At 41.8% G+C, this 25,372-nt stretch overlaps 1 protein-coding gene across 8 annotated transcripts in view; it reads right to left on the reverse strand.

Annotated features, from left to right (window-relative positions):
- Window positions 1–290: 290 nt before the first annotated feature.
- Window positions 291–25,372, reverse strand: part of LOC106579892 (pre-B-cell leukemia transcription factor 3) — a 74,114-nt gene continuing 49,032 nt past the window's right edge. Inside the window, exons 3-11 of one of the 8 annotated variants that reach the window (XM_014160234.3) lie at window positions 16,880–17,127; window positions 15,879–16,069; window positions 14,712–14,847; window positions 13,150–13,179; window positions 6,805–6,970; window positions 6,141–6,218; window positions 5,578–5,690; window positions 4,457–4,546; window positions 291–2,055 (exon numbers count right to left, since the gene is read on the reverse strand). In XM_014160234.3, coding sequence (XP_014015709.2) covers window positions 1,963–2,055; window positions 4,457–4,546; window positions 5,578–5,690; window positions 6,141–6,218; window positions 6,805–6,970; window positions 13,150–13,179; window positions 14,712–14,847; window positions 15,879–16,069; window positions 16,880–17,127 — 1,145 coding nt within the window. In that variant the 3' untranslated portion in view covers window positions 291–1,962. The remainder of the gene's footprint in view (window positions 2,056–4,456; window positions 4,547–5,577; window positions 5,691–6,140; window positions 6,219–6,804; window positions 6,971–13,149; window positions 13,180–14,711; window positions 14,848–15,878; window positions 16,070–16,879; window positions 17,128–25,372) is intronic. The other 7 variants (XM_045703085.2, XM_082966288.1, XM_082966289.1 and 4 more) reach the window with 7 other exon arrangements.

A 25,372-nucleotide genomic window follows, 5' to 3' on the forward strand; every position in this document is an offset into this window, starting at 1 on the left:
TGTCTGGCCCTGTGGATAAACCATGCTTTCTTTAAGGGTTGATAGTTTGATATTTAGCATGCCACAACAGAATTAATTACCTAGATTGGTCATACTTTATGCAATGACTGTAGGGGTCTTATGAGCCATATATAGATACGCTATTACTTTTGACTTTACTAGTTTCTGTAATGCATTCTGATCATGACTGAATGTCAAAGTCAAATAAATTGAAATTATATTATGTGTATATATTTATATGGGGAAAGATTGTTAGTAGTAATGTACAAAAAAAATAATAAGAACAGAAATTTCAATTTTTAAAGCAAAACGTTTATTCATGTTTGAAATTACACATAACTACCACAAGGAAGACTTTTCAGTCCAGGGTGTAGTCGGGTTAGAAAGAAACACTAAACATTTTTAATACGTTAGAATCACTGCCACAAATCATTTTCCATGACTTTATCAGTTTCAGAATCACATACAATACAAAAAAGAGAAAGAAAGTTTGAACCCTGTCAAACAGAGCTTGAAATGTACAGTTCTGAAAATGAAACCTCTATGTATTACAGTTTTTATAATGATTTTTTGTGTGAATTAGTAACAAGATGAGCAACATTCAAAATGTTCTTCAGTATTTACAACAGTTTTACTGTTTGGTGTTAATTTATGACCAACATTCTCCTAGCCCCTCCCTCAAAATCCACCAATTAACAATTTTGCACCTCTCCCTCTTATTTTTAAAAATGACTTTTTTTCTCATTATTCTTAGTATTAATATTAATGTTAACATCATACATTTTCTTGTTTTTGTCTTTTTGAAGTTGCAATAAAGCAACATTATTTTCTTAAGATTAAAATATACATTAGATTACATGAACAAAAACAAAGAGTTTATTACAAGATGTAATCAAAACCACTAAATAAAAATGTTAAATAAAAAGACAAGAACTATGGTGGTGATATTGTTTAGAGGTAGTAAGTGAGCACTCTAAGCTATAGAAATGTTGAAAATCTATTGGTTTCTATGAGTTTGAATGAGGTAATAAAGCTGTGTATTGATTGGTGGGATGTATAAATACTCTTAAGCTATATTATATACAACATATTTTGTGTGACTGGTATCTTGTCACATGCCAAAAGGAAGTGCTACAACTGGTTGGATTTACTGTTAGACCCATGACTATTTCAACCAATAGCCCAAAATAACATATTTGAATATCACATGACTTTCACCTCACACAGAATGTTAACCTATATAAAGTTGTCATTTTCTATGCTTGAAGATTTTGTCCCAAAATACAGTGTTATCCCATTAGTCTTGTCAATGAAAGGACTGCATGTCAACCTGGTGGTTGTAAGGCAAAACTAATATTGAAAGCAACTCTTTCAACCTGCCAGCATGTTTACAACACTAGCATTTCTTATTTGCTGCACTCCTTGCGTTCAGTGATGGAACTGCTACTTTGTTAGTCAATATACAGTAGGTAAGATACCAAGGGAATTAGCTGATCTAAAACAAAACACAAATGATATGAAAAAGATATATATTGCATTTCAAAACCAAAACATTTTAGAATGCATATGACAACAACAAATGCCATCCACTTAGGAATAAATTCAGCTTGGGGAACATCACTTCTTAAATCAATTGTCAATTGAAATGAATGTTGCGCAATAAACATCTGGGCCTTGTTTGATTGGTACATGTATGTGCTTACCCCTTCAAATGACAGACATAAACTAGAGAAATGGTGAAATATAATCATGAGACTGATGGAGTTTGAGCGAAGACTTCACTGAACTACCAAGAAAACATCAGGTGTCCATATTGTGGAACATCATTGTGAGGGGGGTTGAGGACTCTGGTAGATGTAGCAGACAATTAGTTCTGAAAAAAAGTTTTGTTTATCCTCTCTGGTTGGTCAGTCAGTGAAAGTTCACGCTCTACAGCTGGGGATCAGATGCATCAATAACAGATCAATTTGAGGTATCAGAGTGCACACTTCCAGGTCCTTCTGTCGGGGAGATTACAGAAGATGGAGTCATTGCATCGTGCCATCCCCCATTAGCCTAGGAAGGAAGCAGAAGAGAAGGGATCAAAATGAAATACTACACATGAAAGAAGTCCATATTAACAACATAATGCTTTCGTAAGAAACCTATATTTGTCAAGACCAGTTATTCCCCCCAAAATGTTTTCATGTGAGGGAGAATAAGATGACTCTACAATAAAATATATTTAGTAATACAGATAACCAAAATACAGGTAAAAGATTCATTCTTATTGTGTAGAGTATGTTTGTGTACATATGCTCATTTACTAATTAATAAATAAAAAAAGGTATCTCCTTTGATATACTGTAGTATGTAGTACAACTGGAAAGCCAATGGCCATTCTCTGCATTATACTAGCATCAGCCATGAGACTCCTAGAAACAAATGTGCCTTATGCCTCAGCCAATGGGAGCGATCCCTGAAATCAATGTCTAATCAGATTTCAGCAGTGGCAGACAGCTTGTCGCTACATATTCTTATGTCAGTCAGGAAGAAGGAAGGCTGGGGGTGGGTGAGGTGGGGAATGCTGAGTGGAAGTGACGGAGCAGGGCCTTTCCCAGAGAGCCAGTCTGAGCCAGCCTGACTCCGCTTGGCTCGCGGCAGGGACTAGCCTTTGCTGGATACCCTTCGTCACCATCAACAAAACAAAAGGTTAGCGTATGCTAATTAATCTATGATGCACTTCATTATCAAAACAATCCGTCTGCATTACTGTACATTGGGGGCTCTAGCACTTGTGGTTCATTGGTGGAATTAGTATTTTGATGATTTAGATCGCCTGGAATAGGTCAATAAATAGCTTTATCTGGTCTGCTTTGTCACAATGTCGGTACTGCATTGAAATAAGAGTATTGCTGTATGAGAAGGCCTCTCCATCTCTTTAAATGAATTATCCAAAGCATGTTTTTGTTGTTGTCTGGATGTTTCTCCTCTTTTCACGTGCTATTATTGGATGTGTGGACTTGTCAGTAATGTTGTATTTCAGAGAGTATGTTTGTGTGGTGATTAATTGAGCTCTGGCCTAAACAGTGAAGGAAAGTGAGAGAGTGAGAAACACTTCAGTTGAGCCTGCTAGAGGTTGACACTTCTTTTAAAGGCCTGCGGGCTAAAAGGTGTTCAACAAAACCAAAATGACACCAAACGCTGTCCGAGAACACTAACGACGGCCTGTGTTATCGTGTGTGTGCTTGCTTACATGGTAACCCCCCCACCCAAACTATTATTTTTTAAAGATAACAGTGTGATATTTTAATATACTTCCAAATATGTATCCCACTTTGTGAATGTCAAGTGATTGTCAAGTATGGAAAATAAAACATCTAAACGGTTGATTGACAAAGGTTGGCAATGTCGAAAGTATTAGGTTCACCTCTTTGCAATACTGAAAATGTATAACTTTTATATGACTCTATCAGAATTTACATATCAGCTCATGACATTAAAATGCCTCTCAATAACAATAGCTGTCATGTTGGGAAGCTGAAAATAACCAAGCCTTCACATCACTACTGTCCCAACCATGGCAACATGAAGACAACAAATGGTAATAGTTTCTCTCTGGTATTGCAAAGGGAAATATGTCACTAACCATTTCTCTCTCTCTCTCTGCCTCTATCCTTTCTCATCAAACAAATTGATCTTTACTCTGATGGCTTCAGATTATGCACTGTGTTACAAAAAAGTACCATATCAGCCCTCATCAACGAAGATGGAATTCACGTCTGGAAAAGGCTGCAGGCGATCTCACTTTCATATTTTATCATGGTGATAAGGATATGGCAAAGTCTCTGAAGCATTTCAAAACAGCTAAACTAAACATAGGATACAACTAATAGCCTACTTATGTCATTTTGCTTTCAGTCACATAAGGTTTTACTTGATGTTTATAAAATCAAAAACGGGGGGATTTTAAGTCAAATGTATTTTTATTCCACCTGCACTATGATCTAGGTGTGTTTACTAAACTCTGCTTTTATCCTCCTGCAATGAAAATGTGCCAACTTTTCTACAATCTCTAATCTCCTGTGTCATGTTTGCTCTATCCTTTAAGAAGCTCAATCACTTGCTGCGGCAGTGCTGAATGGAGTTTCTCACTTCCCTGGCTCCCAGCTGCTACTATCTAGATTTCCATTAAACCTTTTAAGTAACATTCAAAACGTTTTTCTAAGAAAAGTAAATGTATAACGGGTCAAGAAATAAAATCAATTAGTGCAATTCATTTGCCTAAGATGTCACTTTTATCAGACAGTTGGCAGCAATGCGGGGTGTTCTCTCTCTGAGCTAAGACTACTACCATTATGTGTCAAATGTTTACAGTAGAATGGATCCAGTTTGGACAAGGTCTGCTCAAGGTAATGAAAAATAACCACTGTCTCCAGAATGGTACCTACAGGAAGAGGAAACCAAGATGACTTACATTCAAGCCATTTGGGCTGTACATAGTGTTCCCCCCCAGAGCTTCACTGTATCCTGCCGTCTGACTGATAACATGGCGCAGGGTATCCACCTGTGGGGAGAGAGAGGGTGGGCATGGCTGTCAACTCACTGTGGCATGGGGGTTGACATGAACACACATGCTCAATGCCACATTTCAGAACATACAGGACTTACTCCATGTGGAAAGGGACTATGAGACACAGACAAGACATTATGGTGGGTGTTTGCATTATTCAATGTATGTAGAGTATATCCACTGTCATCTAAATGTCTTCTCTACCTATGGCTATGTGGAAAGTTTTTGTGGAAAATGTCTAAATTCTAACATTGAGACATACCATTGGGAAAAGCACGGCCACACTATACACATAAAATATTCAAACACACAACAATGTGTTTTGTAAACAAAACCATATGCACAAACAAATAGAGGGGAGGAATACATCTTACTGGACATAAGGACGAGGACATGTTTTCTGTAACATATGGACAATACAGTTGTATTGTACGGACATGATTCATATGTTCTTTAAAGTGTTAAAGCCATACGTCTCTAGTTCTAATGGGTTCATCTGACATGCGTATGATTATGTTCCTCTATGTGTCTCTGAACCTGAAGAAATAACATCATGGATGACAACAACAGTATGCAACACAACCAAAATGAGACAAAGACAGGAAAGGATACAAGAGAGGAATGTAGGGGACCATAAAACCCAACACCAACCCAAGAGCTCAAGTCAAAGCCAAATGCATTCACAAAATGGAAACTTCAATCGAGTCTGTTACAGAGATTAAATAAATCCATTTTCTGGAGGCTTTTATAAATAATTGTTGATAGCAATGGGGTGGGATATTTTTAGGTAGGCCAGAATATTCCATCCAAAGCGAATTAGAGTCAGTAAAAAAGAAAATGGAGCTCACAGTGTGGCTCACTTTTGCAGTGGAGACCTGACTGTGGGAATTTGAGCTGGCCCAATGTGGGCAGCATGTCTTAGTTACTGTACTTCAGACTGCACTGTGGATGGCTCAGCACACAGGCAAAACTGGGACGGCTCTGTGCATTTGCACACAGGACCTGTCCCTGTTTTTGGCTCCTACCTGTGACTGCACATTGACTCCGACTTGTGCCCCTTGGTAAGAATCCCCATTCAGAGACTGCATGCTCAAGAACATGTCCCCAGAGTTTGGGAGGTTAAAAGAACCTGAAGAACCTGGAAAGGGAAGATGTAAGTAGCTGAATAACTATATAGAGGGCTACGAGGGAAGAGTACACACTAACTTAACACACATAAGCGCACAGAGAGACACAAACGCAGACACAATCTACTGTACATAGGAACACAACGCCCACTACTACACTCAGTTACTAGATTCCCAGAAAGTAAGCAACTACAAAAGGAAAGGACGGAAAGCAAGGAAATACAAGATAGAGGAGAGGATTATGGTCATGTCAGAACTCTGAGAGGCTATACAGATTTTCCCCAAAAAGGAGGCAAAACAAACTGAATGAAAATCACATGACACAAACAGAGATTTAATATGTGGCTGGTGGCTTTAAGCTCCCAATTTGTTCCACATCCCTTAATCCTTATCTACTGTTAGTGGGGAAATATCATATACCAATGACAAGGACAATAAGAAGCTTATGAAAAGAGCAGTACCAGTAAACATGTTGGTTAAAAGAGTGTTTTTGCTCTCTGAAGAGTCCAGCTGAAATTCTTCATCTTTCATCTGGAATCCTGGGTGCAAGAAAAAGGGGACCACTTCAAATAGCTATCGCTTACCAGATCACAACCCTTTGTGAGGTCAGCCAAGTCCAAAATCACAGTCATTCTCCTGGACTATACATTCTGTTGGATGTCTTTGTTCTGTCATTTGTGAGTCCTATTCATTAATAATTGTGTGCATTGTTGTTGTTATTTCACATTGGTAACCTATACAGTCTACTCTAACTGCTCCCAGCTATTATTTTCAATCTCTCTTAGAATAAAATGCACTACCATACAGTGGAGCTACAGTTTGACAAATTAGAGGGGGGGCTGAGGAAAAGTCAAGGGAAAACAAAACCTCAGTGACATCTTTTTGCCAGAAATACATCTGTTCTCGGTTCACAAACCAAGAACGCACTCTTTATGCATGAGTTTGCTTGTCTTATTTGGCATCGACTGTCTCAAAGACAGGAGACTCTGTGATCCCCAGGCTGGGAGCAGTGCCTGTCACTCCTGCCTGTGTGAATGGTGCGTGAGTGGGGGTGAGGCATGGGGGGGCTGGGGGCTGAGGGCTGGGGGTGGATGGCAGAGTTAGGGCCTGCACAGGGGTGCCTACCGGAGTTGGGTGTGGTAGGGGAGTTGGTCTGGCTGTTCTGCACTGCGGCGGCCACTGCATGCGCTGCTGTTACTGCAGTCTTAGCAGCGTACAGGTTAGCTTCTTCCTGGAACTTGCCTATGTTCTTCTTGTACCGGATTCTCTTGTTGCCGAACCAGTTGGATACCTGGGGGAGAGAGCAGAGGGAGAGCCGAGGTGTCAGACGTCAAGCAGCCAAGGCACTGTGCACTGAGCAGTGTGATTGTTTCAAGACGTTTGGGTCCATCAAGTACCCAATTCCCAGCCCCTGCAGTAATGTCCACTGGGTATGCAGGCTAATTAAGCAATAATCAGGAATCACTTGTGCGTTTTCATAAAAGTGAGCATGACATGCTCTCTGTTTGTCTCTTGACAAAACCAACACACCAGGGGTTGCTCGTCTCCCACAACACAAACTGAAAAGTTCTCCTGACTGTATTACATTGCCAGGCCTATTGCTAAGGAAACAAGTTCTGCCATTACACTCAAAGACATGTTTAGACTTGTTTGCTTCTGCATTGGTGGTAGAACTTTCTTGTGTTTTTAACAGATACACAGTTTAATATTAATGAAGGATATTGCGTACTACACCAGTGCAGAGCATCAAACCCATGGCTGGCCACTGCACATTCTGTCAGCCGGGCTGCATAACACAGGACAAAGGCATTGTGGAGCTATGGTGAGGTCAAAGAGTAACAGTGAGACCTAAAGTGCCTTCGCAAACTATTCACACCCCTTGACTTTTCCTACATTTTGTTGTGATACAGCCTGAATTTTAAATGGCTTAAATTGAGATTGTGTCACTGGCCTACACACAATCCCGCATAATGTCAAAGTGGTATTATGTTTTTAGAAATGTTTGCAAATTAAGAAAAAATGAAAAGATGAAATAGGTTGAATACTTATTGACTCAAGACATTTGTTATGGCAAGCCTCAAGTTCAGGTGTAAAAATGTGCTTAACAAGTCACATAATAAGTAGCAATAATAGTGGTTAACATGATTTTTGAATGACTACCTCATCTCTGTACAACACATACCATTATCTGTAAGGTCCCTCAGTCGAGCAGTGAATTTTAAACACAGATTTAACCACAAAGACCAGGGAGGTTTTCCAATACCTCGCAAAAATCTAACTTTGAATATCCCTTTGAGCATGGTGAAGTTATTAATTACACTTCGGATGGTGCGTCATTACTTTCCTAACTCAGTTGCCGGAGAGGAAGGAAACCTCTCGGGGATTTCACCATGAGGCCAATGGTGACTTTAAAACAGTTACAGAGTTTAATGGCTGTGATAGGAAAAAACTGAGGATGGATCAACAACAATTGTAGTTACTCCACAACACTAACCTAAATGACAGAGTGAAAAGAAGGAAGCCTTTACCGAATTAAAACTATTCTAAAACATGCATCCTGTTTGCAATAAGGCACTAAAGTAAAACTGCAAAAAATGTGGCAAAGAAATTCAATTTATGTCCTGAATGCAAAGCATTATGTTTGGAGCAAATCCAACACAACACATCACTGAGTACCACTCCATATTTTCAAGCATGGTGGTGGCTGCATCATGTTATGGATATGTTTGTCATCAGGCAAAGACTAGGGAGTTTCTTAGGATAAAAATAAACGGAATGGAGCTAAGCACAGGCAAAGTCTTAGAGGAAAACATGGTTCAGTCTGCTTTCCAACTGACACTGGGAGACGAATTCACCTTTCAGCAGGCCAATAACCTAAAACACAAGGCCAAATCTACACTGGAGTTGCTTACCAAGAAGACAATGAATGTTTCTGAGTGGCCTAGTTACAGTTTTGATTTAAATCGGCTTGAAAATCTATGGCAAGACTTGAAAATGGCTGTCTAGTAATTATCAACAACCAACTTGACAGAGCTTGAAGAAATAATAATGTGCAAATATTGTACAATCCAGGTGTGCAAAGCTCTTAGACTTACCCAGAAAGACTCACAGCTGTAAGCGCTGCCAAAGGTGATTCTAACATGTATTGACTCAGGGGTGTTAATACTTATGTAAATGAGATACAGTATGTCTGTATTTCATTTTCAGTAAATGAGCAAACATTTCTAAAATCATGTTTTCATTTTGTCATTATGGGGTATTATGTTGTAGATGGGTGAGACATTGTTATGAATTCAGGCTGTAACACAACAAAATGTGGAATAAGTCAAGGGGTTTATGAGGAACTGTTGCATCCATATGAAATACAATCTCAGGACAATGTCTGCTGTGTCTCTTCAAATTGAAACCTGAAACCTCACTTTAACAATACTAGTAAATGCTAACATTAAAAACTGTATAGGGTCCAGCTTCTATATTTCTAAAGTGCAGTTTCTATATTTACATTTCTACATTTCAATATTTATATTATATCACTATGACTACTACTTCAGTATTACCGCACGGTGATAGAAATAAACTGTCTCTCATAGTAGAAAGAAAGATTGACATTTTCTTTGCATGGGGTAAAACCAGTGTGTGAATGCTGGCTCTGCAATAATAGTGGAATAATAATGAGATTAGGTTTGTGTTTTAATAGTCCTATAAATTAGAGTGGCCTGTCGCCGTGCTATGGCTCCCCTCTTAGCTCCTACAGCCTGCTGCCGGACCAGCCAAAGAGCATCTGCCCCTAATGAAGCTTTATTTAATTTCCACCCCTGCGCTTACATTTTAATATCTCCAGCAGCCCGCCAATACTGCAGCAAGCGCAAACTGACTGGATTTGCATGACATCAGATCATTTCTATCCTGCATGTCTCTGTGCTTCTAAATCTTTAATATCTAGGCAATTAAAATGAATGACCATTCAGGCGAAGCCACTGTTGGCATGGTTTCCTTGACATCAATTGTTTGATGGGTTTACCTAGAGGTTAAACTAACAAGCAAGGTTTAATTGGATGCAATGAAAGCCCTAGCCATCATCCTTTTTACTTAACCTGCTTACAGTGGTTTTTAAGGGCAGACAGGATGCAGGCAGTCTCACCCTTTGAGCCAGATCACCAACAGCATTGCAGACCATAGAAAACCTCTCTCTGAGTGGTATCATTACTGGGATATTACTGTATATATTTAACAGGAAACAAAAACACATTACCCTGCTTTGAGAAATCACTTTAAGGCAAATGCAATGACATTGTTATATTTTAGTAAATGCAGAACTAAATTAAGTATACAATTATCATTATTACAGTTAATTAAAATAAATGCATATAATAACAGTGATGATTCTGCAGTATAGTACATGGGCTAACATTTATGAGAGAAAAAACAAAGCATAGGTAAAAACAAGCATCCAGCCAGCTCTCTAAAGCCTGTTTCATTTCATAGTAAAGGCCAAACTGAGCTGCCTGTCTGTGTGTGCTTAGCTGCCTTTAATCCATCCTTTATGAAAACACATGGTGGACCAAGGCTGATGCCGTATACCCGTCTGCTTCAATGGCATCTATGGGCCTCACAGCGCATCATAAAAAAGTCACTTATCAGCAGCGTTGTGTTAACACAAGGGCCACAACATAATGAAAACTACCTAGCCCACCACAGCCAGACACTTTATGCAGCCCATCTACATGGCATTATAGTGCATAATAAAGACAATGATTTTGACACTGAGCTTGGATTAGCAATATATGAGAGGCCTTTGAACATTTGTATACCGGTAATGATCATCATTGTGACTATCACTGGTTTTGGTTATGCTATAGAAACAGTAGTTCTGTCAGAGATATTTACTTCTGATTCTTGATAATAATTCACTATCCGGTATTCAACAGTGTTACATGAAAGCTTGAAACAGAAAAGTATTGCAATCAATTCTTCAAAAACAGAATTGCTTTGACAGGATGTATAATGTTGAAATGGTATTTAATATATCAGTATATCAGTTTGTGATGACCTGGTCAGTATTATTCTATTATTCAGGACAAGCTGTTATGACTGTATTTAAGCACTGTTTGGTGTTGTTAGATTGCACAGCCTCAGCAGTGTTAGCATCACCTAGCCTGGGTACTAAGGGGCTACTTCCTCTGGTCTACACACATTTTTCTCCTGCCCACTGAACTCTGGCTTTGGTGATTCACAGGTTGCGCTAAACATTGTGTAAATGCAGGCACCGTAAGGTAAGGACCAAAACCCAATCCACAGAACTAATTCCCTTTTATCTTGCGGCAGACCGTGCATTCAATTGACTTCCCTATGTTAGTGGGAGCCAGGTTGAAAGACTGAATTACCTGACCTCAGCAGCTGCATCAAAGGGAGAGATTGTATAATGGCCACGCAGGCTCCTTGCAAGAACACGACACCGGGTTTGTTCTCAGCGACCCACTAGAGAGGGCATGTAACAGTAGTTAATAATCCACTAACATTTCTGTCCCATTCCGGGTCAATACACGGCTCTTGTCATCGAAAGAGAATAGATGATCTTTCCCAGATCTCAATACAACTGGATTTATAAGGACTTCTTAGAGAACTCTTTAATGAAGCCTCACATTTGGGTCTTAATTATACAGACAAAGGTGGTTTCAGTGACCGTGCTGGTACTAATATCATCAATAATAGAACAGAGAACATTAATACTTAACACATTAACCCAAGGCATCCCTCGCGCCCTCGCCTAAATATATAATGACCTGAAATATTGATAAGTGTCGCTCAATTGAAGAGTGTGGGCTCTGAACTGGGCAACCACAGATTGCGGTGCTGAGTCAGCCATGTGTTCTGAGCTCTCTCGTTTGTCCGTCTGGAGGGCTGCCTGTCCCTGTTCGTGCCCTGGGAGCAGAGTGACCCCTCACAGCAGCACTGTCTGGAGAAGATATCAATTATGGCCCCAGACACATCCATAAACCAAGACACAAACCACTGCCGTCCAATCACACACTTTCATTTAGGAGCCCAGTGTCACACATGCAAACTGACAGAGTGAAATAATACGACTGCATCCTGCATTTAGAGGGCCATTGCCTCATGAAGTGAGGTCAACTTTTAAACAACACCATTAGCTCCTTTCGCATCAATGATGGTCGCTACAAACAAGCACATTTGGCCTCGGATGGTATAATCCGAGGATATGCTGTTTACTTCACCAGTAAATAAGTCATCCATGCCTTTTATTGGATGAGAAGTCCAATTCATGCTTGTAAGTGTTGGTGCACATGTTTTACAGATCTAAGTTTGGTAACTTTTTTTCAAAATGATGTTCATGCAATGAAACTCACACTCCGTTCCTTCTAGTCAGAGAAGAATATAGGCATTGTATAATGTCCACCCAAACCTACTTAATCAATCCATAAATCAAAGCAGTACATTCCACCTAGACATCTGTGATAACCTTCAGGCTGATATGTAATGCTTATTGAATTACATAGTTCTACTACAGTCATTGAAGTTCACCATTAAATTTGAGGTTATTTGGAAATACCCAAACACTCATTCGCTGAAGTAACTTTCCTGACTTCACCAGGCTCTCCTCCTATGCTTGAGTATTTTAGGATGACAAACTCAAAGAGGACTTGGCGGAGTCTAACTCAAAAGTAGTCAGCAAGAGTGTCTGCAGTGGCCTAGGCTTGTCAAGGAGAACCCTGCTAATGGGGCTTGAGATGAGTTCAAGTGAATTTCTAAAAGACCTCTTATTTCTGCATAGACTGATTTGTCCTCCTGGGAACTCCTACAGTGTCCTGTTTAGTGAAGCACTCAGAACAAAGAATTGTTCCACTTGTGAGGGTCAATGTCCACTCCTTCAACTAACATGAAGCACACAGGTAGAAAGCAGAACATTAGACACACGCTGCATGTTTTAAAACCAAGAAGGACATAACTAACAAATGATCTACAACTAACAAAAAAACACATACAGTATAGAAAACAAATGATTTGTGTTATAGAAATAACAAAAAAGTGAAATGACATGAGACATCAAAACAAACACAGTGTGGTGGCATGGGTGTTATCTTGAAATGGTATTTAACAATCATAAAAAATGATTAAAAGTGAGCTGAAAATACAAATGGAAATGTTGAATGATCCCTAGTCTTTGCATATGATTTGCTCACACACTGATGTGTGATTCAACAGAAAAATAACACATTCTATGTATCACAGTGGAACTTGCTTGGTGCCAAACCTACAGTAAAACTGTAAGCATGGTAAGCCTACATTAAAATAGCAACGGATACATTTTCTATGCCAGGATATCAGTCCATTTGTGTGAGGGAGGGGAGCTGTGTGCAGTGGTAGACTGTGAAGGTGCACATACAGAAACAAAGAAAATATACAAAGAATGAAAACAACAACAGTGGATCAGGAGAAGTCATGACATACCTGTGATACTGTGATGGTGCTTCCCACCCCCTGAAGGCAAAAAAGAATGGGCTTTTACAGTATCTGACTGCATGACTACACTCAATATACCCTTCCACACCCCCTCCCCACAGAAAAGAGAACATTGCAAATCAGTGTTTCTTGTATAGGTTATTCTCAGATTGGAACAACCATGGATTAACATCTGAACTAGAATACAAAATCTAAATGGTTCAAGTTGTAACAACAGTAGCAGAACAGAGTGCAGGAAGATAACAATACTAAATTGGTTTGGGTGTGGGGGTTGGGTGTGAGAGATTATATTGCCTTCAGGTTAACCCAACTATTAGGCTAAAGGTCAAGTGGGAAAGTCACATAAGTTGTCTGTAAAAACAAAATGTTTAGTGGGTGAAGCAGTGTCGTCTCCATGTACAAGCCACTGTGACCACACACGTACACCTTAAAAATCATATTTATTTACTGGATAACCTATACTGGTAGACATCCAGTCACCTGGACTGATCAGGCAGACAGAGAACCGCATGGCAGATGGGAATGAGAAAGAAAATGGCAGGAGACCCAGAGTGGACAGCTATTGAAAGGCTAACATACTATAGGCCCAGAGTGGACAGCTATTGAAAGGCTAACATACTATAGGCCCAGAGTGGACAGCTATTGAAAGGCTAACATACTATAGGCCCAGAGTGGACAGCTATTGAAAGGCTAACATACTATAGGCCCAGAGTGGACAGCTATTGAAAGGCTAACATACTATAGGCCCAGAGTGGACAGCTATTGAAAGGCTAACATACTATAGGCCCAGAGTGGACAGCTATTGAAAGGCTAACATACTATAGGCCCAGAGTGGACAGCTATTGAAAGGCTAACATACTATAGGCCCAGAGTGGACAGCTATTGAAAGGCTAACATACTATAGGCCCAGAGTGGACAGCTATTGAAAGGCTAACATACTATAGGCCCAGAGTGGACAGCTATTGAAAGGCTAACATACTATAGGCCCAGAGTGGACAGCTATTTAAAGGCTAACATACTGTAGGCCCAGAGTTGACATATAGGGGGGCGGCAGGTAGCCTAGTGGTTAGAGCGTTGGACTAATAACCGAAAGGTTGCTAGATTGAATCCCCAAGGTAAAAATCTGTTTTTCTGCCCCTGAACAAGGCAGTTAACCCACTCTTCCTAGGCTGCCATTGTAAATAAGAATTTGTTCTTAACTGACTTGCCTAGTTAAATAAAGGTTCAATTAAGAAAATATATATGGAGTATTAACAGGCCTAGAGTGGATAGCTATGGAGGGCTAACCCACTGTAGGCCTCCTATTGAGGCCACTATTGAGGACACTGACCTCCCCTCCCCATGGCTACTGCTGTGATAGGCTGAACACGCCCTAACTGAGGTGCCATTAGGCTCAATGTCAAGGTAAGATAAAGACATTGGGCTCTGATCGTGCGGCATAGCCGTCCTTCCAGGCTGGTCTGGAGTTGCCACCAGGGGCCTTATTTACTGCCTTTTCCCCCCTGATTACCCAACAGCCACTGCGTCTGAGACAAGGAATCTGCACCCACCTGGGATACTGTGATGCTGCACTTCTTGGCCAACTCCTCTTTGGCTTCTTCACTGGGATATGGGTTGCTGAGGTGCGAGTAGAAATACTCGTTTAAGATTTCCGTCGCCTGCTTGCTGAAGTTTCTCCTTTTCCGCCTGAAAAGTGAACAAAATGAGAGAAAGGCCAAGCTCATTAGCGAGACCAGTATTAACTCATCCATTTGGAACAGACAAATTGCACAATCAATCTCACACATAAATGGTGAAAATAATGAGGAATGTGGGTCTGAGAGAGGCGTCAGGAGCGGAATATTGTGTCCTGCTTTCAGCACCATCCTCATCAACACACACCAAGCCATCCGGCGCCCACTAGACCCACAAACACACACAACACAAACACGTACAGTACATTGCTTAATTTGGTCTGTTGGTCTCTGATCTCCAGTCCAAGCGTGTAATGTGTAGTGTTTAGTGCAGTGGATGGGTAGGCGTGGTGATGGAGATCTAGGCCCAATTGCCCAGTCGAAGTGCATCTCGGTACATTATAGAAATCACAACATGCCCAGCTGAGCATTCTTCCTGAAGTGCCACAGCCCCAGGGAACTTCAGTGGGAACAAAGCAACTCTAACTAGATCCGGGTCCCCTTCTTCCCCCCAGGGCACTACTTACCATGTTATTGAGCATTAACTTATTTTGCCTTGTTTACTGCACTTCACGCGAGCAATGGGAAGCAAATGTGCTTCTGCTTGGTTTGCTTCAGCCCTAAACTTCCTCCCGCTCTCCTCAGAGCGCCACTCCACAAACTGTTTGTTATTACAGTAATCCAGAACACCTGCTCATGACCTCCACTCCACCAATTACATATGACTTTGTTCCTGCTTCATTTAATCTAAACTGCTTTCAGGTGCTAGGAGAAGATTGTTTTGAGAAGATGGCTATAATACATAATGAATGCACTTTATGGCAAGATCATCTGTGAATATTTGCAGTGTGCTGTTTGACACTGTGTGTTGTAGATTTGTTTTTTCTCGGATAGGAAGTGCATTTCTCTAATGTTGTTATTACGATCGTATGTCTACATACAGTTCTGTCTCTGGGTACCTTCCGATGCTCCAGGCTAGAAACATTGGTTTGTGCGTCACAGTGAAACACACAGGAACACACACGCACATATATACACACTGACCTGGCATCAAGGAATCTGGAGCGCAGGATCATGACGGCCTCACAGGTGCTCTGTTTGAGCTGCATCTGGATGGAGCTGAACTTGCGGTGGATGATGCCCACCATGCGCTCGATCTCCTTGGGAGAGATGGGTCGCGTGCGGGACTGCTCCCTCAGCAGGTTCATCACATGGGTGGTGAACTCGTTACACGCCTGCAGAGAAATCACAGAGCACAACCCAGCCCTGTTAGTGTCCTCCTGGCTGTATCTTTTGGCTAGGTACAACTCTCTCAGTAGCTGACCCGCCTCCCTTGGTTAAAAGCATCTTCACTGAACGCGCCATTGAAAAACACAGCCCTGTATTTATACGACTGCTGAGTGATTCAATGACTTAATAGGTGAAGTCATCTATGAATGCAAATGCCAATTTGCAATTTGGCTTTGGCCCAGCACAGAGAGAATTTAACCAGCTTTTTGTTAAACCAGTAGTTCATACATGATTCATTAGAATAACTAATTTACGTTGTGCACACTTTAGCTCATTACTCTGAGTAAAATTCGTTAAGTATTTACATTTAGATAATTAAACAAGGAAACACCCCTAAGAAAGATGCCTTCACTCCAGGCAATGCTATGTGCCCTCTCCTCCTCTCTCAGAATGAGAGAGTACATTTGTGTAATTTACCTCGCCGCCTTGCTGAGGCAGTGTTCCAACCTTTCATTTTCTTGTATAATACTCCTCTGTTTTATTGCTGAAGCTCAACATGGCACCCTAATGAGTTGATCATATTCTCATTTTACTGAGACGACGGCACCACTCCTCAGAATTTGTTAACGAACCACAAAATATATACATGTTTACAATATTACAAGGGGAATACTTTGTTCCCGGTTTTGTACTCATGGTGGTTAATATTACTGGCAATATTTCTAGAACTTCAGGGCAAAGTGAGAATGAAAAACATCATGCAAGCCTATGAAGCTTAAAGGTGTGATGTAAAGGAGGTTAAAGGTGTGACTCACACCCACCTGTTCGTATTTCTCCAGCTCTGTGTGATAGATCTGTCTGATCTGGGTGAGTTTGGATCTGTAGTCTGAGTGTTCGATGGAGTTGTCTGAGGCCCCGCCCGATGCTGCAGCTGCAGCGGCAGCAGCGGCTGACCCGCCCCCTTTCTCTGGTCCTGACACGCCCTCCGCCAGCAGCATGTTGTCCAGGCGCATGAGCTGGGGGTCGGGAGGGTCCTCCTCCTGGGAACCACGGATGCTGAGGCCTGAGAGACAACAGACAGAGAGAGAGAGAGAGAGAGAGGAGAGAGAGAGAGAGAGAGAGAGAGAGAGAGAGAGAGAGAGAGAGAGAGAGAGAGAGAGACAGAGACAGAGACATGATGACATCCAGACCTCCAGACATGACACAGACACAAAGGCTTTTTGATAAGTGGGCTGTTTGATAGGGCAGAACCTCGATGGTAACTGAAAATAATTATCACTCCATTATTTGTTTAGTGTTCCTTTGAAACTAGAGGGTGAGTTTGATGGGCTCACCTAGAACCACACCTAGACACATATTCTCAAACAACTCCATGGCTGACTGGGTGATTTCCATTAGGGTGAAAAACACACAACAGCTCAAATTATGCTGCTAAAGTACCAGCCTCACAAGTATTGTCTTGTACAGAATCCTGAGCAGTGAGCCACTAAAGCTCAAATTCACTGGATGTCTGAATTCTGGTACGTGCAAACATTGCAGGGGTAATTAACGCCATTACCTCAGCAGAATCGTAAAGCCGTAGTGTGGGACAGGTAGTCCCCTGTGGACATGGATTGGGTACTTCCTGTGTATGGTCTGTATTCCTGTTGCCCAAGCCTTCTTTTATCTGCACACTGTGCTGCTCACTGTGTGTACAGGGTGCCTTACATGACAGCAACATCCATAAACTGACAAAAGCTCAACTGCAAGGTAGCGCTTCTATTCTCCGAAAGGATGAATATACCTCAAGCATGTGTCTGCCTTTTCGGCATAGCGCAGAGCCTTAAATCACAATTTTCACTTTGTTTTCTGAGATTAAACACATATTTTGCATTATTCCACTTCATTTACAACAATCTGCGAGAACTACTGTACTACTACACTATTTAACTTTTTTCCCCTGCTAATTGTGCACTTATTTACTGTGCAACTAAGAAATCTCAGGGCACACGCCCGTGCACGCACACACCCACAAATCGTTGAGTGCTGACTTTTGCTGCTGTTTCTTTTTCTTTTTTCTTATCTTTCAACAAATCCTGATTAGCCATCAGTCAGCATCGGCGCACACCTGCACGCATAGAGAATGTTGCCATGACGGCTGCAAAGAAAAAAGACTGCAGCAGGTCAGAATTACCAGCCAAGTAGCCCTGTATTATTCAGTCCAATAAATGGATTAAAAAAACTGCACCCAATCCGCAGTAAACACTGAGTGCCCACTCAGACGTTATGATTACCAGAGTTGTCTCAATTCAATAATCTGCCTGCGATTCAGGGATTTCCAGCAGCTCATTAAGGCTTCATTAAGATATGGTGAGCCTCTGAATTCCAAATAAGAAGATTAGTGGTTCTATTGTGTGAGGCAGTAGCCTAGCAATCAGAGAGGTCCTCTACCAGGCACTGACTGACAGACTGACCCAGCACACCTAGTGAGTAGGCACTGGAGTGTGTTAAGCCTCTCTCTCTCTCGCTCAGACACATAAACACAAAATTGAGCTGAAAACAGTGACACTATATGGTCCTTTTAAATGAACATGATGTCATTTCTCCTATCACATTCCCCATTGACATTGGTGCGTTTGGTGTGTGTAGCTCAGATGTGGAGATGCTAATGCAAGACAAATGTGTGTCTATTCATGGGTTGTCTGGATGTTTGTCTTGTAGGTGTAATGGTGTGAAAGTAGAGGATGAATGTGGCCATTTGTGCTGGAGACACTGATGCTGGAAGAGTTGTAGCATCAGGTCTGCCAAGCCACATCACCCATGTGGACAACATGCCATTAACTCCACTAACTCTAACCACATCCCCGTCATACCTGCAAAGATGCTAAGCTATTCGAATCGTATCTCTGGTGGTGGCAATAGCTGGAGGTTGATCTACCAAACAGGTTTGCTCAGAGCAGTACTTTTGTCTACCTTTTGCTGCAGACACTTGTTTTGAGTCTGCACTTTCCTTTGTGCTGGAGGTGCTATTAAGTAGGTAGGCACGTTTTTCATGTCAGGTATATTAACTAGAACTCTGAGAGCAGCCGTTCACATTTCCACACCAAGCCCATGTTGTCACTTTCACTCCACTCTTTATCCAGGGGAAATACAGCTGGGGGAATTTACAGGGCTTTTCAGTTAAATGGACATAAATCACTGGTTTCATTCCAACCAAATAATCACAGGCCATAAAGAGCTCCTTGTCTCTTACCATATATTACCGCAAAGTTCCTATGAGCAATAATGTGGCCATTCAGAGCTTGGGAAAACAGACCGAGATATTAGGAAGTGACATGTAATCCTGTTATGAAGCTGACGTGTGGAGTGGCCATGACATTTTTATCATAAGTGTCCATTTCTATTTGGGAAATCAGCGGGATAAAAATGATTACTCTACTGGTCTGAGATTGTGCCGCCCCTCCAGCAGCCCACTAGTGTGTGTTTGTGCCAGAACAGCTATCGAGCCCCATCCATAACAAACACGTTTGGAAACACTGCCACCCTCCACCTGGCTCAACATACAGTAGGGAGCAGCTCTCATTCAAAAGACCAAGTGCAGGGATTTTCCTCACAAAGTCTATCTACTACTGTCCCACTGGGTAACAACTGGTTGAATCAACGTTGTTTCCACGTCATTTCAACCCAAAACAATATAGTATATGTGATGGCGTTAAATCATCGTGGAAAACTGATTAGATTTCCAAAAAGTAATCAACGTACTGTAAGGGAATTGTCTTTTTTTCACCCAACTTTTAAGCTAAAGTTGACAACTCAACCAAATGTAAATCAAAACTAGAGGTTGAACTGACGTCTGTGCCCAGCGGAGTGTTTCTCTCCCTCTCACTCTCCCTCTCACTCTCCTTGTATTTTTGTTTTCTCTCATCATTGAAATCTTTGTTCATGTTACTTAATACCTAATTTCTCCTCTAGGGTTTTTGAACGGAATAGAAGTCGACAATGTGATTAATACATTCATATCAGCGAGGTCTGGTCTGACTTTTTATTTGTTCATGTTTCAATGTGGTATCTGATCCGAGACAATAACACATACGACAGATAAAGACAAAGCAGGCCTCTCTCACAGACTCTCTCCCCTCCTCTGTTTATGATCATTTCCGGTTTCAGGCCGTTGTCTCGTTCATCACCCATGCTTGAAGTTCTGACAGTAATCTGAGCAGTGCCTCCAGCCTCCCCTTCCTACCACCTCTTTCCCCCTGTGCCCTCTTTTATTCCGTTGGCTTAGCTGACCTTTGGCCAGTGCTTGTTTACTCTCATCACTGAAGTGTGAGCTGGAGAGCCATAAAGGTAGAGCCCTGCTGGGTTAATGTGAGCTTCTGAGGAGAGGAGCAGAATCAGGGGCTGGAGCGGGGTTATCCACCAGTTCATACTACAGTACTACACTGTCATAGAGAACAGAGAGAATCATTTTTTCTAATGAGATTATTTTTTTTATTTTTTTTGCATTTCCTTTCTTTTAATATTTATTCCACAGATTTAATCAGAAGCCTAATTATTTTTCTCTCTATAGCATGTGATTGGATAGAGGGCTAACAATATGGAATAATATAAATTGTAGAATAGTGTCGTAAATTGTTAGCAAACTGTGTGCCTTGCTGTATTTGAAAGAACACATTGTATCCCTGTTACTTCCACTGCTTTCAAAATATCCTGTCCGATACATCTAACCCTGACCCCCTGCAGTTAATGCTTCCAACGAATGGGCCCAGCGCATATCTACACACTCTGCATCTAATTGCATCGATCCACAAAGGTCTCCCAAAGCTAACTAATCGAAACGGAATTTATTTTCTGTCAATAATTGCAAAGGTCATCTCTCTTAAACCAGGAGACAATCTCAGGCAGTACAGAGTAGGGCAGGCTGTGGGTCTCCTCTCTCCTCTCAGCCCTCTCTGTTGTGTGTATTAGTGAAGATCCCTGATTTCCACCGTGTGATTAGACCACACTGCCAAAGCAACACACCAGAGACCACAGAGGACTTAAGAGGAACACTATCACAAAGAGAACCGTGTCACTACAGCCTTGTTCCCATGTCTCTTTTGACTTAATATCATCTCAATTTTCAAAGCCTCCGGATCAGTGGCTGTCCTCTTTGGAAGCAGGGAAGTGCATCAAATTACCATTGGAAATCTTTTGTTCTGGCAAATCAAAAATAAAGATTCTCTTTCATTGATGTCCTTAAAGTCTTTTATAAGCTTGGCCTACATCCACATGGTACAAAGAATCTGGGAGAATGCCTGCGGGCTCTCTCAAGCATGTACATAATTAACATGCCATTAACACATTAATACACATTAGCTATTCCCAATGTTAATGGCAATCACACTGAGGGAAAGCTAGCATGCATTAGCCACATTTTGTTCCAATTTCTTTCTTACCATGAAAGAGCTGAAAAGGATCCTGTCTAATTCGGGGGCTAAATCATTATATTTCCCCATAGACAGAAACAGTGGCTTTGACAGTTCTCTGCACATGTCTGTCAATGCGTGCTCACACTCTCTCTTTCAAACTGCATCAATAGGAAAAGATATACACATTACATTACTATTCCATCTCAATAAAAAGAGACTTCAAAGCATGCACGTTCTCATTGTATTCAATGTAAACCGCAAAGGGTTTGACTTTAAAGGGAGAGAAACTGTGGGGATGAACAAGTGAGCATGCCGATTAAATGCGGAGTAATAGAGGGTAAGAAAGGGACCCTAATCTGGGGAATCCCTGTCCAGCATGATGCTGTATTTCCTCCCAGTATGGTGAGTGATAAGCTAATCAGGCCCGTTGACAGTGAAGTGGTACAGCCCCCCTGTGCTGGGTCAAGACTTCTCCCATCATACACCACCAGCACACTCTAAACGGACAGCATGGGAGGGTGGAGGGACAAGACGTGACAAAAAGTGGCTCCGGTCAGAGAAGAAGATCCCTGTCAGCTCAGGTAGCCTTTGTCCTTCGATGATGATGCTCTCCTCTCCCAAAGGAGGCTTTGACAAGGAAATGGGGCGGGGGGGGGGTACTCCAAATCAGAGAGATGGGAGGGTGGATGGGTTAGGGGGTGGGAAAAGATAACCCGAACAAACATCTTGTAGACATTTTGCCGAGTACACCAAAATGAATCACTGTCCCATTGTGGCGCGGACATTTGTGGAATGTGACACAAGGCATGACAGGCCAGGGAGAGAGGATGGGAGAAAACTGAGGGTAAACAAGGCCTAGTGTCACTTGATGTGTCTGTGTGTATGTACGTGTTTGTGTGTGTATGTGTGTGTCCACTCTGAATGCTGCCCTCTCAGACTGTGGTGGGCAGGCAGCCAAATGGCGCGGTGATGGCTGACCAGGCCTCGCTGTGGCGGCCGCACGCGGCGGTCGGGGAGACTGGCCAAATGAGTGGACAGGACCTCCGTTACAGATCAGCACACTGACTGACCCTACAGAACACATACAGGGATCAGCAGCAATCACCAACTCAATTCTGCCTGTTTACCTAATGAAGCATCAATATTAACAGAAACCTAGTAGAAAAATATTACATATTTATGTACCTCGTAAAAAAATTGCATCTTGCTCTATTTTAGTAACAAATAAATTAGTTTTACAATAAAGTATTCATGTACAATTTCAATATGACTAAGATCATTTGCTGCTTTTTCCCTCTTCATTTCATATCTTATGTACTTTTGGTTTTTAGCTGCTAGCCTCAATTTACTGCAAAGGTACCCAGATTTTTTATTCAGACCCCAAGCACATAATGCAAATGTGTCACTGAAAGCCACTTATGAAATACCCAAAGGCAACTAATCTCTCCTCCTCTCGTTCCAGCCTTCTCTGCAGCTCCCTAATTAGAAGATTGTATGAAACCAGGTCACACAGCAGGTCCTGTACACACAGACAGCAAGGCATATATACAGATACCATTTCATCTAAACATCATGTGCATGAAGCCATGCATACTGTATTCTACAGGCTAAGGGTGCTATTAATCCCATGTTTTTACTGGATTCCTCTAAAGAAATGGTTTAGGGTTGAGGAATTGTCTGTGTCAGTGTCTGTGTGTGTGTGTGTGTGTGTGTGTGTGTGTGTGTGTGTGTGTGTGTGTGTGTGTGTGTGTGTGTGTGTGTGTGTGTGTGTGTGTGTGTGTGTGTGTGTGTGTGTTACTCATGCACACATAAACCATAAAGCAGTATTGGGAACATACAGCAGACCATGATCCAGTGCCAAACAAATTATTCTTTGCAGTGCCATTTCTACACGAGAGTTGACAGTCTATCATTTAGATTTTGTTGCAGTGTATCCACGGTAGAGACTGCACTGCCTGAAGGAGAAGGAGCTGTTTCCCTCTGAAGAATGTATTTTAGAGAGAAGAATATGACTCCAAATTATAGATTAACATTCCCTTCACAGCCGAGCTAACGTATATAGTCCCAATTACACTTGGAGGCCGAGGCTGTACCGGTGGAAAATGGGTGTCTTTGACACACAAAAGAATATCATGCTGCTGAGCGGTGAGAAATGCTGAGAAGCGCACCATACATTCGTTTTTTTTACAGTGTTTATGACCTAAGGTAAATAGTGAATGTGATTTGGAGAGACAGAATGCTCAGGTCAGCCAAAGTCACATGTACCTGAACAGGAGCATCATAGCTGCTGGCGTATTGTTGTGCCTGATGCTGCAGGTTGCTGTGGTCTGCAGTGTGACTTTGAGGAGGAGCTGGACAAATCAATGTCCAGTCCCAACAACAACATGTGACAGAAGCAGGCCAGAGAGGATGGGTAGAGGAACAGAGACTACCAGGAAGGCTGCCAATCTACTCTTAATCAGCTCTCCTTTTGCTCAACACATCACATCATATCCATCGCAAGAACAACTGTGACAGTACTACAGTGGTATTGGGGTTTAATATAAACTATTATAATAGGGATTCACAATCAAATGAACATTTCTATAATAATTCCAACAACAAATTGCCAAAGGGAAAAACCCTTTGTGTTTTGTTTTTCATTTGATCTTAGGAGTAACAGTTCTGTATTGATGGTGCTACTGCTTGTTGTCTGGTATCCAGTGAACAAGGTAAAAAAAAGGTTATTTGTTTCTAATTATTCTCAAAGTACATTTTACACACCATTTAATGAGTTTGTCTGGAGGAGTGGCCATGGGGCTGTGACTTCCTCCCCCCGTTATCCAAGATGAACCGTCCTGTCTCCCCCACGTCACCCCCATCATGTGAATCAAGTCCCTCTCCCTACTCAATTCTCTACAACGGCTTCACCGAAGCAAGACAACAGCTCCCGTGCCATCTCGTCTCGGCGTACCGGGAGAGAGGGGGGGTTGGGGGGGACAGAGCGAGGGGCTTGCTCCATAATTACAGTAATTAACAGTTGCAGATTTAATTGGAAGGGAAGGCATTAACGGGAGGAACATTGTGGCGGCGTGTGCGGAGAGAACCTTTGCGGCATAGGGCTTTTGTGTAGTACACACCTAATGGAGCAGTGGCTTGCTAGCTGGCTAGCTGGGCTGCGGTAGCGCTGTAGCCCACTGCTGACACAACAAGCACTGGGTTCAGACGCCGGGGCTTGTCACGACTCAAACTGGAAGCAGATAATTAGGTGCCAGGTTAATGAGAGCATGGGCTCTTGATGGCATTTGGTTACTGTATGTGGCCAATTAATGATTTAGCTTTTGTGTGGAAAACATAGCCCATTACTCAGCTTGGCCTCTGAGTTGGAGTGATGGAGTGGCAAAGGGCTGTAACTATAAACCTTTTTTAAATGGCTAATGTTGAATACCTGCGGACCACTTGCAGTTCTACAACAGACGTATGGAAACATACATTTAATCTCAATTTCCGTGTAGCCACTAGATGACCTTTTCAGACTGTATTGCCGTATGTCACTGCTTTCTATGTAAAAAATATCCCCATAGACATCAAGCAGACCAATACAGTCAAATACAGTACATTGCATGCCAATACACACACAAGAAGAAAGAAAACGGGTACTCATGCCATAAGTGTTAATTCACGGTATCGCCGTTCATAATGTGTTTGTGAAATCCCATACACTTTTGAAAAGCACTGCATTTTCATTCCATAGGATTTACTGGCAATGAATCCACAGAGAGAACTTAAGACATCCTCTTTCTTAGCCCTCCAGTCCAACGGCTCCACATCTCCTATTTTGGAGTGTGTTGTTCTCTTGTCTGTGGTGGCCAATTAGAGTGGTATAAGATAAATGGGCACACACAACTTTGATGTCCATCTTTTTAATAAGCTTTGGTT

The sequence above is a fragment of the Salmo salar genome, chromosome 20 (assembly GCF_965601325.2).
Source record: "Salmo salar chromosome 20, fSalSal1, whole genome shotgun sequence".
NCBI classification, from domain to species: domain Eukaryota; kingdom Metazoa; phylum Chordata; class Actinopteri; order Salmoniformes; family Salmonidae; genus Salmo; species Salmo salar.